This window comes from Melanerpes formicivorus, unplaced genomic scaffold (genome assembly GCF_026170545.1).
Source record: "Melanerpes formicivorus ecotype bairdi unplaced genomic scaffold, bMelFor1.0.p_v2 SCAF_2, whole genome shotgun sequence".
Taxonomy (NCBI): Eukaryota; Metazoa; Chordata; class Aves; order Piciformes; family Picidae; genus Melanerpes; species Melanerpes formicivorus.
In genome coordinates, this window is record NW_027142354.1 from 38,874,501 (window position 1) to 38,894,804 (window position 20,304).

At 48.9% G+C, this 20,304-nt stretch overlaps 1 protein-coding gene across 4 annotated transcripts in view; it reads right to left on the reverse strand.

The window, feature by feature from the left end:
• Positions 1-402: 402 nt before the first annotated feature.
• MDGA1 (MAM domain containing glycosylphosphatidylinositol anchor 1) overlaps positions 403-20,304 on the reverse strand; it is a 198,946-nt gene continuing 179,044 nt past the window's right edge. For 3 of the 4 annotated variants that reach the window (XM_068157460.1, XM_068157434.1, XM_068157444.1), the window contains 2 exons: positions 18,315-18,445; positions 14,431-16,343 (listed from right to left, as the gene is read on the reverse strand). In XM_068157460.1, the coding sequence (XP_068013561.1) occupies positions 15,987-16,343; positions 18,315-18,445 (488 nt within the window). In that variant the 3' untranslated portion in view covers positions 14,431-15,986. The other variant, XM_068157453.1, reaches the window with a different exon arrangement.

Consider the following 20,304-nt stretch of genomic DNA (forward strand, 5'->3'; position numbering starts at 1 on the left):
TTGGAATGGGCTGCCCAGGGAGGTGGTGGAGTCACCATCCCTGGAGGCATTCAAGAGGGGATTGGATGTGGCACTTGGTATCATGGTTTAGTAGTCATGAGGTGTTGGGTGACAGGTTGGACTTGATGATCTTTGAGGTCTTTTCCAACCTCACTGATTCTGTGATTCTGTGATTCTATGTCCTGTGCCCATCTGCCATGGTGGGGTCTGATAAAAAATATGCCATCTTCCCCAGGGACTTAAGCAGACACTATGGAAAGACCCAAGGTTCAAGCACTGGCAGGTACCTCTGCATTAGGCAGCAGTGTGAGCTCCTCCCTGCCCCAGGCCCTGTGAGCAGAGGTTGCAGGCTACGCCTTTTCATCCTAGCAGAGAGGGAGACGCAGGCTTCACCCACTGGAGTACTGCAGCTTTATTTGCATGAAACAATCCACGTTGAGAGTCTACAGGTTACATGGCGAGTGCGTTAGGGCTGGGGGAATGGACGAGGCAATGCTTATAAAACATCTCACCCTGTTTGAAAGGTTCAGTTCAGTCCCTTTGTGTTTTGTGCTTTTAACGCTGCGGACAGCTTGGTATCTTGGTGGTGAGAGGGTCCCAGCTCCCCTTGATGATGGTGACGACACCCTATGAGATGTGGAGCATGGATGGGACAAGAACATAGCGGCAAAGATGGAGGTGGGTGAAGAGTGGGGCTCTCTCCCAGGGTCCCCACCCAGGATACCAATGGGAAAAGAAACAGAGACACCAGAGGACCTCCCCACCTCCTCCCTAGTAACCCCAAGTACACAGAGTCTCTGTGTAGCTCATTTTTGGGTGTACTTACAAATGCTTCTGTCAGGTCAACATATACTTTCTACTGGCCTTGCTGACCTGGAAGCATGAGGATGATGTAGTCCCACTGGCACTGGATCCCACTGAAGTGGTTCACTGTTGGGCCTGAGCTGGTTTTCCCTGTCCCTTGCAACTTGAGGATGGGATTGTGGTGTGATCCCCTTCTATGGGATCCAAGGACTAAGTCTGCTACTGATCTCTCCACACTAGAAATGAAACACTTAGTGAAGATTAGTATGGAGCAAGGGAGTGGAGTGAGAAGTGTAGGAAACAGTCTGATGCTCACTTCTGGCCAAACACAGGAGGTGCCACAGTTGTTTCCTCATGAGAGAGTCATACAGTGGGCAACAGCCCCTTTCCTTCACTGTGTGGATTGCAATACAGGGAGAATAGTTCTGGCTGGGGAAAAAAACCCAAGCAAAACCATGCTGGCATCAAATTTTCTGTCCCATCTAGGGATTAGAGATTGTCTCCATGGCATTAGGCAAAGGTTGTGACCAAAACCACAAAGAAAAGCCACATCTATAGCATCCACAACTTCTGGGGAATGGTCTGAGAGATGAACATGTGCTGTTGAGCTCTCTGGGGTGAGGTGGTAAATCTAGAAGATCTCAGGAACTGGGGAATCAGGCCAAGTTCATCCATTTGAAAGCACCGACACTAAGCCATTTTACCTGGCTTTTACGTCACCAGTTAGATCAATGCACTGAACAGCTGAGGGTGGGCAGCAGAAGACAAACATCAAGGTTTGATGAGAGGAAAAGGTCATCTCCAGTAAACTCTGAGAGTCTTCTTGTCCCAAGGGTGTTATATATATACACCAGGGCTTCCAGGAAACCACCAAATAAATGCACAGGAAGGCTCCTTTGTTCCCAGTCTGTAAACAGCTTCCCCCACTGGCCTCTGAATTTTCCCAGGGAAACCTTTTGGTGCTCCCAAGTTCCTGGCTGCTCACTCTCTATGACGCACACACTGCCACCTGTACAAAAGGCCTAAATACTGTCCTCAGTCAATGCTTGTGGCATTTCAAAGATGGAATGAAACAGATTTTACTCCTGTCACCACCATTTAGATGCTGTCTGAGCTGGCCATGCTGCTATGGCCTCTCCTGGCTGTTGCTCTGTTTATTGATAGCCGTAGCTGGTTCTCGAGAGCAAGGCACAGTGAGACAAGTTGTATCAAATGCCCTCACCTTGGAAGGTGCTTAGGTTTGGAGTGTGGACAGTGGGAGAAGGGAGAGGTGGACAGAGATGCTGCTGTCTCCAAAAGGGGCTTTCAAGTCCTGTCTCCTCCCTGCTCCATTTCTGCCAGCTGCACCCCCTCACCTCCCCCCCACTTCAGTTTCCAGCTCTGATCCCTTTACAAGCTGCTAAGTTAAACATCTTACCATCGCTGGTCCTATGTACAGTGCAAGCAACACCTGGAAACAGCTTCCCTGAGGTGCCACATTATATATCACAGTCATCAAAAGAAAACCAGTTGATACTTGCCTGCAGAGGCTGTAATGCAGAGAGAGGAGTGGGGCTGCACTTGCTTTCAGGTGGTCTGGGCTCAGTCTGTGCCCTGAGCAGCTGTAATGCTGAGAGCAAAGGAATCACTGCTTACAGTGGCCGAATAGGACTGCTGACATCTGTCATGTCCCAGCTGCTACCCAGGGCCTGCCTGTGCTGAATGTCTGAGGCATACCATTGTTATGCAACTCTCTATTGTAACAGCTGGGTTTTACATAACTGAAAGCCACTCTGCTGCCTAAATGGCAGGACCAGAGCTCAGGTCCCACAGCCAAAGCAGACCTCTGTTCGTTAGCAACAGCAGTGGGTCTTTTGTCTTCCTACAGACTTGACTGGTAGAGAGAACATAGGTATATGCAGGGAAATGGAAGCAGCCAGGTACCCTTCACTTGGCTCAGTACTTCAGGCAAGGACCTGACCACTACAGCACAGAGTACATCCAGCACTATAAGCTTTGGGCACCAGCACTGCTAGGGATACTGGCATTTTGTGAGTGCTGTCTAGCTGCCCTTGGACTATGCTGAGTTTAGGCCACCCTGGGGATAAAAAATCCCACTGTAAGCCAAGAATTCATAGCCCCTTTAGGGCAACAGTTGATGGAAACACACTCCCTCCACAGGAGCAAATGGTTTATAGGCCATACCAAATTCATCCAAAACCTGGATTTACAACAGACCTTCACAGCTCCCCACAAAAACCTTTGTTCACCCAGTTCAAGCTTTGCAACAGCTGCCAGCAAAGATGACATCTCTCTCTCTCCCTCTCTCTCTCTCTCTCTTCCTTTCCCTTGCTCTCTGCCCCATGCTGGAAAACCCTCACCCTGAATTGCTGCAGAGGGAAAGCCAGTGCTCATGTGCTGGGACCCAAGTGCTGCCTCCCTTTGCAGCTTCCCCAGGAGATCACCAATATAGGCACAGTAGGTTGCTCAGCTTCTTTATACACCCTTGTGCAGAGGATATGGAGCTGGATCAGCACATTTTACTAGCACAGGTCTGGCTGGGAAATTTGGACTGAGGGCTTTTATTTAGTCTTCATTGCTTAGCATCTGAGCAACTGCAGGTCACAGCCAAATGCCTGCCACCAGTGAAATGAAGGGCAATGAAGTGTGGAGCTTGTCTCTCCCCTCTCCTTTTCAAGAACATGGGCAATCTCTGTTCCTTCCTCTCAGCCACAGATGGGGCTGTTTTGAGCCCTCTTTTGCCTCTGACAAAACTGGGATGTAACCCACACTAGGTAGACAATGCACACTAGGGAGACAATGCATGCCCTGAAGTGATCCTCTCTTCCTGATCCTCTCAACCTAAGCTGCCACTCCAGCCCCTCAGGCTTCGCCAGGGCTGAAAGGAGCAAGATAGAGAAGGTGGCAGACCAGATGTAGTGATGCAGCCTACAACAAGTGCCAGAGGCAATTGTCAGTGGGGCTGAAATCCCAACCCCTGCAGCTATGCAGCACAGTGAGCCTTGCTAACCTGCTGCTGGTCCCTGGAGCTGTCTTTCCTTTTGAGGAAGAATGCTTGATGAATGCTTGCAACTGAGCATGCACCTTATACCGAGGCCAGGGTCTAGATGTCAGGACACACCTCACTCAGCCAAAACGGAGTGGGAGGGTACTGCTCTTCCATATGTAAGAGGGACCCTGGAGAGTACAGCTCCATGCAAGCTGCAACCCTTGCCTCTCTGGAAAGACAAATTGTGTGGGCTTGGCCCCGGGCTGTCTTGCAGTACTCCTTAGTATGTTTAACACCTGCAGGGAACAAGTAGCTATTTCTGGTGTGATGTGGCCACACCAAACTGTAAGTAGCCATCAGAAGACCCCATAATCCTCCTGTGGTGGGCTAGATGGTGGCAGATGGTGAACTGGCATGTGTCTTAATCCCCAGGGGAGCACTGAAACACACACATACACCACAGCTATCGTTTGGGATGCTGAGGGTACCAGGGCTATCTAGCTCCCTGTTGGAAACCACCAGCTGCCAGTTATTGCAATGGAGTGTAAACTGGGTCCTGATAAAATATAATTTACAGAGCCCTCCACCACTTGTTTTTCTGCATCTTTTGTCTGCATTAAGTGCCTTTTCAGGCTGAGTGAGACAAACAGTTATGAATGTGATCTAAGCAAATACACATGGAGGCAGCACCTGGCTTCTCTTGCAGCCTGCACAGCATCCTGATGATCTACACTTGTTGCCTCTATGAGCAGGGGTGCACCCACATTGAGGGCAGCCTGGAGAAGTCAAGATATCAGGCTAGTTTACTGAAGAAAGAGCTAGGGACCAAGACTGGTTTCTGCCCAAGCCAGCAGTGTGATGAGGCCTTTCTTTTCCAGAGGAGACATTCACAATGCAACTTCTTGTCCTCATGAAAAGCAGACTCCTGCTCTCTGGGTGCAAGAGATGGGTGTTACTTGGTGCTGTGGTACCATGTCCAACCACATCCCAGCTTAAAGCACAGAGCCCACACAGATGTGTCCCCCCATGCTGTTAGGCTTTCCAGAGGCTCCTAGGAGGCAAAGGCATGCTGCAGCATTTTCAGGGAAAGGTGGGTACCTGCATGACTCTGACAGACTAAGGGGCTGAAACAGCAACACCCCAAAGCAGCAGCTCCCTGAACTCTCTGCTCTAAGGCAAAATTTCGACACTTCAAGTGGGGTGAGGTGCTACCATTTATCTCACCTGGGAAGAAACGTGCCCTGAGTCCTTCTCACTACCTGAAGTAGGTGGGATGCCTCAGAGCAGCATGAAGGACCCACTGGCTATTCCCACGGGTAGAACTCCCTGCCTCATCCTTGCTGAGAGCTTGGGGGGAGCAGAGTTTGTTCCTGCCAGCACCTTGCACAGAGACCACTTCATGCTGCATACAAGACTCAGGGCAGCGATGGTGCAACGGAGGGACACTTCTCCCTACCACTGCTGCTTCTCCCACCAGTGCTGCTTGCTGCTCCCAGGGACTGTCTCTCCCAGGCTGAGAAGCACAGGACACCAAGCCAAAAGCAAGATGCTATTCCTGGCACAGAGTGATAGACATGGTCTGAGGAGAAGGGATTCAGGCCCAGCTCTCCCTTTGCTACTAAAGCATTTTCACGTCCTTCTGGAGCAGTGCTCCCATAGGATTTTGTATAGCAAGAAATTAAATCTCTGTACTTTGAATAGCAATAGGGACTACAATGCAATTTGCATCATGTTTACTACACCCATTCAGACATCCATAAATTAGTTTTTGCAAGAAATTTACCAGCCTGAACAAAGGAATCTCCTTCAACTTTCCCCCTGATTGCCACCTTATTTCCTTCCAGAAGAGAGCTATTTCATCGAACAATCAAAAGGTAGGTGTTGGAAGGGACCTCTGGAGATCATCTAGTCCAGGCCCCTCACTAATGCAGGTATGCCTAGGTCAGGTCGCACAGGAGTGCATTCAGGTAGGTTTTAGAGAAGGAAACTCCACAACTTCTTTGGGTAGCCTGTTCCAGTGCTCTGTGACACTCAAAGAAGTTTCTCCTTAAGTTTAAGTGAAACCTCCTGTGCTCTGGTTTGTACCTGTTGCCCCTTGTCCTATCACTGGCTACCACTTGAAGGACTGATCCTCACGACCTCCACCTTTTAGATATTTATATGCATTTACAAGATGCACCTCTCAATCTTTTTTTTCAGGCTAGAGAGTCCTGGCTCTCTCAGCCTCTCCTCATAAGCGAGATGCTCCTATCCCCTATCACCCTCATAGGCCTCCATTGGACTCTGTAGGATTTCCCAGTCCTTGAACTGGCAAGCTGAGAACTGGACACAGCACTTCACAAGTGGCCTCACCAGGGAAGAGTAGGGAGGGAGGAGAACCTACCTCGAGCTATTGGCTGCACTCTTCTTAATGCATCCTAGAATACCACTGGCCTTCTTGGCCACGAGGGCACATTACTGGTTCATGGTGAACTTGTCCATCCTCACTCACAGGTCCTTCTCCACAGAGCTGCTTTCCAGCAGGTCAGACTCTAACCTGTGTGGATGCATGGGGTGTTTCCTTCCAAGGTGCAGGACTCTACATTTGCCCTTGTTGAATTTCATGAGGTTCACCTCTGCCCAACTCTCCAACCTGTCCAGGTCTCACTAAATAGCAGCATAGCCACCTGGTATGTCAGCCACTCTTCCCAGTTTTGTATCATCAGCAAACTTGCTGAGGCTACACTCTCTTCCATCATTCAGGTCACTGATGAATATGTTGAACAAGACTGGGCCCAGTAACGACCCCGGGGAACACCACTAGCTCAGGCCTTCAGCTGCTCGTCAGGCAGCGTGCCATACAGCTCTGCTAGGGCAGCTCTGCTAAGGGCAGCTCCACATGCATGCCAATCACAACACCTCAGGAGCTTCTGAACCCTATGCTCACTATGCAAAGTTTTTCATACAGACAAAATGTTTGTTTTCACTCCCATATGTCTGGGAAGAGTTGCACTCAGGCATTCCAAATGACTTAACTCCACATCCAAGGAAATGTGTTAGCTCCATCGCTTTCCAGTGGCTGATTTATGTGGAAGAAAAATAAGTCTATTATTACCAGCCAGGAGTTGCTTTCAGAGCATGTGGCAGGAATTGACATTCATATGGTCAAAACCCATGGATTAAAGTCCTGTTGGTGACCTGCTATTGGGGCTTGCACTGAACTGTGGAAAATGATAACAAAAAAAGGTAGCTTTTTAGAATACAACGAACCACTACAACAAGAGCTTTCAAATGGAAGTTTCTTTGTAAGCCCCACTTGTAACTACACAGTAGCATTCTCTACTTCTAATATCTACAGCTTACACCCAGGAGCCTGCACACTCACATATTTTCTGGTTTATACCCTGAAAAAAAAAGAAAAAGAAAAGAAATCAAGTATATATTGGCTAACACCCACACAGCATTCTTCATAATGTATGTCTACAGCTACCAAGCAGAGGTCTCCTTGTATATAAAAGCAGTCTCTTAAATTTATATTGCACTTTCTTCTGCAGGGACTTGCATACTATGTACAGAAATAATCTCCACCATCACTGAAATGCAGCCACCTCTGGAGTGGAATACAGCAGCTACTTGATAGGCACAGAACAACATGAAAAGAAACACAATGTTGGAACTGCAGCAGATATTTGAGAGGGCAGTCTGTAATTAAGGACTGTGATTTAGCTTTAATTGTAGAGGGTAAGGAGCATGGCTTTATATCTCACCTGGGATGCGTTACCACTGCAAGGAGAATTGTCCCCTCAGGCATGGGGTACTAAATGACAAACACCACTACCCTCAGAGAGGAGGGACACTACCTTCCACCCCACGCCATCGTTGCACAACTTCTCATTCTTGCTGCTGAAGTGCCTTTTTCCTCTGCTACATGCTCTCAGCATATATGCCAGGGAAATTAGGTCCTTCCTTTCATCCTTGCTACCTCTGACCAGCTGAGGCACTTGGGTTAATGACTTTCCCCAAAACTCACCACCAGCTGCTCTCTAGACAGAGACAAAGAAGCAGAGGTTTAAGCAGGAAGGGGCTCCCTGAGACTTTTACTGAATCTGATAGACCCACATCTGGCAGCAGGAGAAGGCTTCTCAATTGCTTAGAACAGCCGAGTGACCACTGCCACAACCAGTCGGTGCCAGTGGCAGACTGGGAACTCAGAGGGTTTTAATTCAGTGACCACATTCGGTGAACTTTCTGTAACAAGGAAGCTCAGAGAAGCAGGCAGCCCCCAGCCAGGTTCTGGTTTCCCTTGTGAGGGAAGCAGGGACAGGTATAGGCCAAGCCCCAGCCACTGCGAGCTATTTAAACACCCCAGCAAGGCAAATCAAGGGTGAGTCATCCTGGGGTGTCCTAGCAGTCTGCAAAGTCGGTTGCCTGAAGAGATCCAGCTCATGGTTACAGCTTGGCTGAAGGCTGTTGATAGAAAAACTGTGGGTACCCGGACAGAGGCTGCACACAAGCATGTAGGCATCCAGGGCCCTGCCTGAGGAGAGTGCTGGAGCCTGGCACTTGCAATGGAGGGTGGCAGAGACAACACCTGTGTCAGCTGTGAACAGGTGAATGATCTGCTCAGCCTGGTGGCTGAGCTGAAGGAAGAAGTGACAAGACTAAGGAATGTAAGGGAATGTGCAAGGGAGTTAGAGTTGAGGGAGGTGATTCAAGAGACAGGGGGGAATGGATACAGGTCCCTGTTAGGAGAAGCAAGGGCCCCCTTGCCCCCCTCACCCTCCCAGTTGCCCTTGCACAACAAGTATGAGGCACTGGAAGTTGAGGGTGAGACAAATGAGAATGCTGAAGAGAGACCACCCAGGGGGTTGCCTAAAGCAAATCAGTCTCCTCCTTGCATCAGGACTTATACCCTTAAAAAAAAAAAAAAAAAAAAAGAAGGTAATTGTTATTGGTGATTCCCTTCAGAGGGCAACAGAGGGCCCCACATGTCGGCAGGATCCTTCCCACAGGGAAGTCTGCTGCCTCCCAGGGGCCCAGGTCAGAGGTGTTACCAGAAGGCTGCTTAGTCTGGTACAGTCCTCTGATTACTATCCCTTACTAGTTACGCAGGTGGGAAGTGATGAGGCTGAAACCAGAATTCCAAAAGCAATCAAAAGGGACTTCAAGGCACTGGGGAGACTGGTTGAAGGATTAGGGGCACAGGTAATTTTTTCATCAATACCCTCAGAGGCAGGAAGGAATACTGAAAGGAACAGGAAATCGTGCATGGTTAATAAGTGGCTCAGAAGCTGTCTCCACAAACAGAATTTTGGGGGTTTTGATCCTGTGGAACTTTATATGGCACCAGCATATGGATTACATCTGTCTCAGAATGGGGAAAAGACCAGAGAATCATAGAATCAATGAGGTTGGAAAAGACCTCAAAGATCATCAAGTCCAACCTGTCACCCAACACCTCATGACCATTAAACCATGGCACCAAGTGCCACGTCCAATCCCCTCTTGAACACCTCCAGGGACGGTGACTCCACCACCTCCCTGGGCAGCACATTCCAATGGCTAACAACTCTCTCTGTGAAGAACTTTCTCCTTACCTCGAGCCTAAACTTCCCCTGGCACATGAGTTGGCAGGGCTCGTCAAAAGGGCTTTAAACTAGGCTTGAAGGGGGAGTGGGTTAAAACCGGACACACTAGAGATGAGTGCAAGGTCAGCCTTCAGCCTGCCATTTGCCATGGGTTAGTTGTTTAGGTGGGTTGGATTGGTTGATGGGTTGGACGCAATGATCTTGAAGGTCTCTTCCAACCTGGTTTGGTTTATTCTAAATAAAGGTTTTATTCTAAATAAAGGTTTATTTCACTTGAGGTGGGAGATGGTGACAATAATTGTCTGTGACAAGTGCCAGGAAGACACACCAACGTTGGAAGGGTGGGGTGATAACAAGGGCTTTCAACCTGTTGCCCTGAAGCATGCTGTGAACTCTGCAGCAAAGGCAAGGTCTTGCAGAGGTGAGCAAGGGGCCTCTGAGGTAAGAAGAGACAGGAAGTTAGCTCCCATAAATGCCTTGGGGGAACAGTGGAGTGCCCCTCTAAGGTGATATAGCTGGCAGCCCAGCTGAAGTGCCTCTACACCAATGCACACAACATGGGCCACAAACAGGAGCTGGACCCACCCTGCTACAGGGAAGCTACAACACAGTGGTAGTTATAGAAATTTGGTGGGATGAATCCTATGACTGGAGTGTGGCTGCCAATGGCTACAAGCTGTTCAGAAGGGACAGGCGAGGAAGAGGGGGTGGAGATGTTGCCCTCTATGTAAAGAAGTGGATAGAGTGCTAAGAGTTGTCACTAAAGAATATCCATGAGCAGCTTGAAAGCTTATGGGTAGGTATCAGGGATTGGGAGCTATGTCAGTGGTTAAGGGATGACCTATAGATGTGATCTGTCTGACTTCTGCAAGCCTTTGACACAGTCACCCACAACATCCTCTTCACCAAGTTGGAGAGATACAGATTTAGTGGGTGGACTGCTCAGTGGATAAGGAATTGGCTGGATGGTCACATCCAGAGGGTGGTGCTCAATGGCTTGAAGTGCAGATAGAGAGCAGTGACAAGTGGTGTCCCTCAGGGGTCTGTGCTGGCATCTAATACTTCTGTCCAATACTTCTATCAATGATACAGACAGTGTGATCAAGTGCAACATCAGCAAGTTTGCAGATGACACCAAGCTGAGTGGTGCTGTTGATATGCCAGAGGGATGGGATGGCATCCAGAGGGACAAGCTGGAGAGCTGGGCCCAGGTGAACCTCATGAGGTTCAACAAGAGCAAGTGCAGGGTCCTGCACCTGGGCCAGAGCAATACTCACTATCAATACAGACTGGGGGATGGGGTGATAGAAAGTGGCCCTGTGGAAAAGGACTTGGGTGTGCTGATGGATGAGAAGCTGGACATGAGCAGACAGAGTGTGCTTGCAGATTAGAAGGCAAACCACATCCTGGGCTGCATCAAAAGATGCACTGCCAGCAGATCCAGAGAGGTGATTCTGCCACTTTACTCTGCTCTGGTGAGACCTCACCTGGAGTACTGCGTCCAGGTCTGGAGCCCACAATAGAGGAAGGACATGGACCTGATGGAGAGGGTCCACAGGAAAGCCACGAAAATCTCAGGGGGTTGGAGGACCTCTGCTATGAGGACAGGCTGAGCGTGCTGGGGTTGTTCAGCCTGGAGAAGAGGAGGCTCTGGAGAGACCTAATAGCAGCCTTCTAATACCTGAAAGGGGCCTACCAGAATGGATAGAGAGAGACTGTTGACAAAGGCCTGTGGTGATAGGACAAGGAGCAATGGCCTCAGACTAGAGAAGAACAGTTTTAGACTGGATGTTAGGAACAAGTTCTTCACCATGAGGGTAGTGGATCACTGGAACAGGTTGCCCAGGGAGGTGTTGGGGGCCCCATCCCTGGAGATATTCAAAGTGAGGCTTGACAGGGCTCTGGGCAGCCTGATCTAGTTGAGGCTGCCCCTGCTTACTGCAGAGGGGGTTGGACTAGATGACCTTCGGAGGTCACTTCCAAGCCAGGCCATGCTATGATTCCATGGTTTTATGACTAGGGCAACCTGCTTGCATTGCCCTGGCCCTACTGCCACCTTCTTGCCTCTTAAGCCATGGGTCAGCTTGATGAGGCATTTACAACCTCCCTGCAGGAGTCCCTTTCTCAAAATGTGGTTCCCCTGTGCTGACACTTGCATGTCAGCTTTGTCCATAATCCTGAATCTTGAGGCTGCACCTTGCCAGACTGACAGCACCTGTGCTGCCCACTAAACATTAGAAAAACATGCATGTGCAACCTTGGCTAAACAGCCAGTAGAAGCAAGGTCACAAGTGTCTCTGCCTCAGAGCCTACAAGGTGAAAAGTTGCCCTGGGTTATTCCCTACTGATAGAGGAATGCTGTTTCCACCTTCTGCCCAGCAGAAGCTGCCTGGAACCAGCCATCGTGAATCACCCAAGGGCCCCTGGAAAACACCATCTCTCTCCTAGAAGTGAAAGTGCATTCTAAGCAGTTAGGTGATGACTTCTGGTCTCCAACAAGCATGGAGGAAAGGAAAAGCACAGGACTGAATGAACTCAGCTAAAAGAAAATGGTGGCACTGGCTGCCCATGAAAGTAGCACCAGACAGCAAGAAATGGAATTGCTGTTGCCACCCACAGCATCCCACAACACTGCCTGGCCCTGGGAGATAGCCACAGGTCTCCCAGCTGGATATGCAGTGTATCAAGGTCTGGGCTCTGGAGGGGATGAGTGGAGTCACAAAAGACACAGTCTTTATTCTTGAAGGTGTAGAAATGAAACTGAAGCACACAAGACCTAGGGTACCATCCCCTCACTCTCTTTTAAGACCGTCTGTGAAGGAGGTCCCCTTGTCCCTCAGAACTGATGTCCCTTCTCTCTCCAGTGGTGTCTGGGGAGCATTAGTGCAGATGAATGCCCTTCCAGGAGCTAGAGAATGATGGGTTTCAAGATTCAGTGATGGGCTGTCTTTGAAGTATAATAAGAGCTTTCCTCCTTCATCAGTGGAGGAAATGAGGCACCAGCTGTTGCTGGAGGCTGAACACTGCAGGAGGCAGCTAATACATTCAGGTGATTTTAGACAAGCACTGTTGTCTCAGAGAAGCTGAATATGTTAATTGGAAATGGGTATGCCATGGGTAGTAGGCTCAGGTGAGAGAAAGAGGCCATGGTGTGGCCCCCTAGATATGGAGTCAGGATGGGGAGTCTTTTAGGTGAAGATTCTCACTGAACTGAGCTGCCAGAGCATGGGCTAGTAAACCTGTTCACAGTCCTGTGGGGCTAAACCCTGCCCTATGCAGGGAGGTAAGTCATGCCCAGAGCTGCTTCTAGTTCCAACAAGGCTATTGCAGTTCACACTTCACCAGTGCAGGGCAGAACCTTCCCTTAGGGGTTTATCTGGAGCAGAATGAGCCTCCACCCTGAGGAGGTCAGGCCTGATGTGCTACAGGTCTGCAGCAAAGAGCCTCCAGATTTACCCTGGCATGATGACAACAGGAAGATTAATTTTCTCCATCCCTACTACCCTCTTCCTCAGTGGCAAATGGATAGCCAAACATCCTGCTCTCACCCTTTTTGGGGTACTTTCCTGCCTGCTCCACCTTTCAGCTCCTTTGTTTTGGCAGTAGAAACTCAGTGTCCCTGGGACTGAGCCTACTGACAAAATTCAGCCACCTTGTCCCCGAGCAGAGATGCTGTTGCCACACTTTGCCTACTCAGCTAACGCCCTGTGTGTGCTAAAAGGCAGAAGGTGAAAGGGAGCAGCCTGAACTGCTGGCCCAGAGGCTGGGTCCTGAGTGTGGGACCTGCTATCTGGAAGAAGTTTTAAATGCCAGACTCTTCCCATAATCCAAAGAGATTGAGGTGGGGGAAAGTAACTATTGGAATAAAAGACCCAAATAAACAGATAACAAAAGAGAGGCAGAGAAGCAATCCCGGGCTGAGGCGACTGTCATCCCAGTATACACAGGGGGAAGCCAGTGTTCAACTGCTTCCCCTTCCCATCCCATTCCACATTGCCCCATCCCTCAGCCCCACAGAGACATCTGTCTGCAGCTCAGACCTCCTCTCATAGTTTCTCCACTCAGCAAGAGTGCTGAGAGAGAGAAAGAGGTCCTCAGAGGCTGGTGCTGCAGCTGACTCCAGCCAGGACTTCTCCACCACTCATTGAGGTCCATGTGATGGGTCTGTTCCTGCTCCATCTTCTTCAAGCTGGTGGATGAGAAGCACAGAGCAGTAGGAAAAAGCCAAAGCAAACCACATAGGGGGCAATTAAATACATGAAAGCCTGGAAGATGCAGATGGATAGAGACACCGAAGCACATGCGGTGTAAGGCAAGATGTTCCAGCCACCAGCGCGTGGGGTGGCTGCTGCCTCCTGTTTGAGCACGGTTTTACTGCAGGGAGCTGGAGCTGGAGTGGGGCAGCCCCAGCCAGCAGGAAAGTATGGGGAGACAAGGGGAGTACTGCAGAGTATCATCCACTAGGCTGGGGGTTCTGCAGTAAAGAAGGTAACTGTTCTGGTAGAAATTTGTGCTTTAATATATTTTTGTTTGTTTGTTTAAAACAAGTTCCCACTTCCCTGAGGAAGTCCTGCCTGGCATTCTCAAGGAACCATGGGGGGCTTTTGAAACTCCTTTGTTCTTCACATTTCTTCAGTCTTTCTTTTCCACCTTCAATCCTTCTCTTCTGTGTGTTTCTGATTCTTTCCTTCTTTGCTCTCTCTCTCTCTCACTTTCTCTCTCGTGCACTTGCTTTAACAAAAAATGTCTGTATCTATCTGTTTTAGTTTTGTTCAAGACATTATGACTTTCTCAAGGAGTGCTCTGGTTCTGACCCAGATCCCTTTGCATGGTCACGCCTGTCAGTCTTTGGTAACATATGGACACTTTGGTGTGCCAGTGAGGAGGAAGGAAAAGGAGCAGAGGTGGCTGAGTAGGAAAGGAGCAGGAATATCTCAGTCTGGAGACAGGAGTGCTCACTTGCCATCATCTGAGCAGCATGTAAAGGAAGAAAGTCAATGGGCCACAAAGACAAGGGCTGTGCAGGGCTGGGACACCACTTCCTGGAAGAGCAACTGCTGCTGGCCAAGAAGAGAGACAGGAGTTAGTGATGGGACAGATCCAGTCTTGAGCAAACACATCAGCACACGTCAATGTCTTAGCCTCTACTCCCACCTTGAATCACCCCCCACACCTATTGGAAAATATTTCCCTGGACATTCTTAAGGCTTCCAAAAATTATTTCTTTTCCAATACAGGAGAAAAAAAAAAGTGAATCTTAGTTACTTTTGCAATCCAAATCTTCTTTCTTCCTCAGAAGATTCAACTTGAGGCAAATAAAAGGTTCTTCTTATGTTTTGGTGCGCCAGGTTGGAAGGCCAGATCCTCTCTTGCCTTCCACCAGGGCAGAAAAAAAATGAGACTCACACAAACGTATTGCAGAAGTGATGGAAAATTTAAATGGAAAAGCAGTAAAGTGTTTTACAGAAGCTACAAGCATGGTTACAAAAAGGATCCCAAAGCACACAGAGTCCCTCACAGCATTCCCTATCTCGCTACCTGAGGGTACACCCAAACGGTTCTTTCTTCCCCACCTCCACTGTTAGGCTAATCTCAGCTGGCCAGGTCTGAGATTGCCCTTCCCTGTTCTCCTCTTGGCATTAGGCCTAGCCAGGCCCAAGCGGCCTTGAGATAACTCCTCTTCCATTACCAGATGAGGAACATCTCCCATGGGAGCAGCGAGGGAAGAAAGAGGAAGTGTGAGACCTTGCTGATAGATTTATAGGAAGCAGGACATTATGGGTATGAAATACACAGCTTCCTGTGTCCAACCACTGGGCTGCACAGTCAGGGCACCAGCGGTGTATCTTGTGTGGTAGCAGCAGAAGGAGGCACCCAGCCTAAAATGCCACGTTTGGTTACAGCTTGGCAGTCCTAGATCAAAACAGACCTTAACTGCACCTGTAATTTTGAAGTTTGTCAGGTGCTATGACTTTTTTGATGCTTTGTTTTATGCTTCACCTTTGGGGTTCAGAGAATTGGTGAAAATGACTCTTCCTCAGCAAACCAAGTGCCTGCCTGGCTCTGGTTTGCATACTCTGAGTATCTGCTCTCCTGCTCACCTAAGGCATGCTATTGAGGACACAGGCAGGACTAAGGTAAAGAGCACACCAATGACTCCCAACCAAAGATTATTGCTTATGTACTGCTTATGCACCTTGCTGTGCTTCAGCCTGTGGTGCACCTCAGTGAGAGTGGAATTGTCTCCATTTCTGCAATGCTGACACCAGGATGACGTGGATGGACTGGAAAGGGGTTGCTTTGATTTAGCTCAAGCTCTCACTGTCAGGATCAAGAAAGAGTTGACATGCAGCTTGTCTAGTTTGTTCCTATCCTGCAGGTACAATACCCTAACTGTGCCTCTCTGTTAAGAGGGCAATGGGAAGAAGTCCAGCCCTCCCTGTCTGCAGGCCCCAAAAGGCACATTTTTACCTTGGGGAAGGACTGACTTAATGCTACAGAGGCCATTAAAGCATGCAGAAGGCCTTTCTCTCTCCAAAGCTCCCATTCCTAGGAGTTTCAGGAAATAAGATATTGCAGAAGCCTGCTTGGGGTTGACACCCCAAGAAAACATACTGGTGCAGACTTCAGAGTGCTGGTATCTGGCAGCACAGTCCTAACAAAGTCTGGCTGTTCCTCTGAGCTCTTCCTAACTCATGACTATAAAGAAAAAGTTCAAGAGTCTGATAACTCCTCTGCTGACTTCTGCTGATGGAGTTACCATCCTGTTGAGTCCCACCAACACAGCCATGTGCTCTGTGCTGTGCATCCTTAGCACATGCATTCATGGATGCTCCCACTGACTCATTTTCCTCTGAGGCACACATGCTCTCACCCTTATTCGGTCCAATTGGCTTCCTTGGACAGTCTCCCTTTTTCAGAGTGACATCATCAATGGCAATGTCCCCCTCGTAGCTTGTGCCCCGCACGCCTTCGAAGATGATCTGCAAGCAGAGCACAAACAGAGCCCCATTGTGAGGCTGCAGTTGTGAGGGACCCTTGCCATACTGTGAGGCTCTGCAGAGGTGATCAGGACACAAACTCAATCCTATCAGGGCCCCAAATGAATGATTCCTTCTTGTTTCTCCAGTACGAATAGAATAGAATAGAATAGAATAGAATAGAATAGAATAGAATAGAATAGAATAGAACAGAACAGAACAGAATAGAATTAACCAGGTTGGAAAAGACCTTCAAGATCATCGAGTCCAACCTATTACCCAACACCACCTAATCAACTAAACCATGGCACCAAGCACCCCATCCAGTCTCTTCCTAAACACCTCCAGTGATGGTGACTCTACCACCTTCCTGGGCAGTCCATTCCAATGGCCAATCACTCTCTCTGTGTAGAATTTCTTCCTAACATCCAGCCTAAACCTACCCTGGTGCAGCTTGAGACTGTGTCCTCTTGTTCTGGTGCTGGTTGCCTGGGAGAAGAGACCAACCCCCACCTGGCTACAACCACCCTTCAGGTAGTTGTAGACAGCAAGAAGGTCTCCCCTGAGCCTCCTCTTCCCCAGGCTAAGCAACCCCAGCTCCCTCAGCCTCTCCTCATAGGGCTTGTGTTCCAAACCCCTCCCCAGCTTTGTTGCCCTTCTCTGGACACGTTCCAGCAACTCAACATCTTTCCTAAACTGCGGGACCCATAACTGGACACAGGACTCAAGGTGTGCCCTAACCAGTGCTGAGTCCAGGGGCACAATGACTTTCCTGCTCCTGCTGGCCACGCTATTCCTGATGCATTCCAGGATGCCATTGGCCTTCTTGGCCACCTGGGCACACTGCTGGCTTGTGTTCAGTCTACTATCAAGCAGTACCCCCAGGTCCCTTTCTGCCTGGCTGCTCTCCAGCCACTCTGATCCCAGCCTGTAGCACTGCATGGGGTTGTTGTGGCCAGTGTGTAGAACCCGGCACATAGATCTCATGCTGTTTGACTCTGCCCATCTGTTCAGCCTGTCAAGGTCCTTCTGCAGAGCCCTTCTACCCTCTAACAGATCAACACCTGCCCCCAGCTTGGTGTCATCTGCAAACTTACTGATGATGGACTCAATACCCCAATCCAGATCATTGACAAAGATATTAAAGAGCATGGGGTCCAGGATCTGAATAGCTGGACTCCACTGCTTATGGCACCAGCCCCTGTGTGCTGACTGGAGAGTAATAAATGTGCATCTAGAGCTCTGTTTTATTAAGTGTCCTCCACTAACAAACCACCCAATACTGAACAGTGCATTCAAGAGTAACTAAATTCTTACTTATTATTTTTAAGTACCCAAAACCATGTTGGACATTTGGCCACAGTGCTACAACTCACCATCATGCACAGACTCAGCTCTCACAAACAACCCTGCAATGGCAAAGTAGCACATTGGGCTAAATAGTCACCAATAAAACATCCAGGAACAAAGCACCCCACTTCCTGGGTTCACACAAGTGACTCAATCAGCAGATATAGACTGCCCACCTCATACTCACAAGATGTTCTACAGTCCTGAACCAAGGGGATAGTGGAGGTAGGCTCTTGCAGCTAAATGAAACCTCTACTGCTCAAAGTCACTTTATGTCAACAGGCCAGCACCCCCAGATGATCAAGGGAACAGTCACACAGACCTGGTAGTAGAAGGAGCTCTTTGAAAAGCACTTTCCAGACCAGCAATAATCAGAACACCAAACTGGCCAAGTGCCAAACTGGCACTTGCATGTAACAGTGGTGGGTGGCCTCAGAGAGAAGTGGATTTGATTTCTGAGCATCCACCAAACGCTTGCCTTGCCCCAGTGACTCTAAGGGTGAAGAGCTCTCAGTGCCCTCTCAGCCTTTGTGCTACATAGGCAGTTGTCTTTTGGGAAGTCTCCTGCAGCCCATGGCACATGGCCAGGAGGCAGGTGGCTCTTTGCCTGTGTACCTGACTTACCTGGAAGGGCCCTGGTGGGTTGATGGGCACGTGTGCTTGCTGCCACATGTTGCCTCGGTTCCCGCTGAGCGACCAAACCTGGGTGTCAATGGCACGCTTGTTCCGCACACGAACCAGAAGGTTCAAGGAGCCTGGAAGAGAGAAACTGTGCACTGCTGTGCTCTTGGCATAGCTCTGGGGCTCAGCCTTGAGCTGCAGCTGTATGCCCAGTCAGCCTGGGAACAGCCTGCAGAATCTCAGCAGTAACCTCTGGAGACAGCCAGCGCTCTCCTGGATTGATGGGTGAGTGCCACTGGCAATATTTCATCCGTCTGGCTGTCCAAGTGAGCACACAGACCCAGATGAAGACACAGTAGAAGACAGGGCAGAGAAGCAACAGTCTGTCATGGCTGGGGTGGTATAAGAAGGAGGTGGCAGAAATCCCAGCTGCAATGGACTTCCAGAGGCATCCTACACAACCTGCTGCCTGAAACTGTCTTCCGCTCTACATGAGGACAAAACATGGCTTTGCCTGGCCAAGTCTTGAAATCTCCTGAGGAAATCAATCCTTCCTAATGTTTAGTATGAGCCTCCAGTGCTACCAGTTGTGCTGTTCTCATACTGTCAAACAGTACTGATCTTTGACATTTCCCTCCCATCATTTGGTGATGCCTTGGGCTCCTCTTTATCAGACTGACCAAGTCCAGCTTCCTCAGCTTCTCTTCTGGCCCTTAAACATCCTGACATCCTTTCATTGGAGCTATAGCAGTTATTGTACATTCCACCTGAAATGTGCAACCCAGAACATATGTTTGCCTCTCCATATTCATCACTAACACCTAATGCATGTTATGCAGCTTTTTCTGCCCAGGCCCTGGCCATCAGGTACAGAAATACAACCTGTGTTCTTAATTGCCTCTTGTCCTGGAAGCAGCCTGTGAGTGAGCAGCTGTTCTTTGCTGGTGCTGGGAAGCATTGCCTGTGCAACGGTGTCTATACCATCCAAGCCCCATATTTTCAGAGGGACACAAACACTCTGTGAATGAGCATCAAGTTCTTTAAAAGAAAAATCACAAAACCCCTACAATTCCCAAAAGGTTTGTCTGCTTTCAAACCACAGCCAACAATTTTCAAAGTATTTTCTCACTTTGAAAACAGTGTCACAGTCCCCTGCCCTCCATCCACGAATAAAACTATCTCAGATGGTCATCCTGTAGCCTCTTTTTAGTAAATCCACTCAGCCGACTTTTTGTTCCAGTGAAAAAGATAAAAAGTGAAGGAGAGAGAGAAGACCCAGAGAAGCATCTGGAATGCAGATTAGTGCCCCCAAAGCACTGGATGTGAATGCCTGGCCTAAACCCAGTCTAAGCCTGAACATGACCTGTCTGACAGTTCCGCTTTCTTGCAGCATCAGGAAAAAAGTTTCAGCCTTTTGGCCTCTGAATCGAATTCCCTAATAGAACAACAGTCACTACAAGCAGATGTCCTTCAAATGGTTTGCAATTGGAAGGGAAGCTCCCTTATCTGCCACCTGCATGCAGTGTTTCACTACCTCTGTCTACCCATGGAAAACTGAAGGTCAAAACAGATGAACAGCAAGCCCATGACTGTCTTATAAATTGGAGTTGTGAAGGGGAGGTAGAACTCACAGCCCTGTCTTCAATCCTTATTATGCTACTGTCATGGATTGAGTTGAACCTGCTGCTGTTATTCATACCATGCTGTATCACAGTATCACCAAGGTTGGAAGAGACCTTGTAGTGGTTTGAGCCTTAACTGAGAGTTAAAAGCTCAAATGGGGAAAAGGCTGAGAATCTCTTCCCCACTCCCCCCCCCCTCCTCCCTCCAAACAGGGAGAGGAAAAAAAAAAAAGCGTAAGGAGCAAATCCACTAAACAACAATCTGGAGTCAGCTTAGAAGTAGAGAGGCAAATAATTTTTTTCTTCAAATTATATATATATAGCAATAACAGGGGAAAAAAAAAGGTTCACAAGGGCAAGGAACAAGGAAC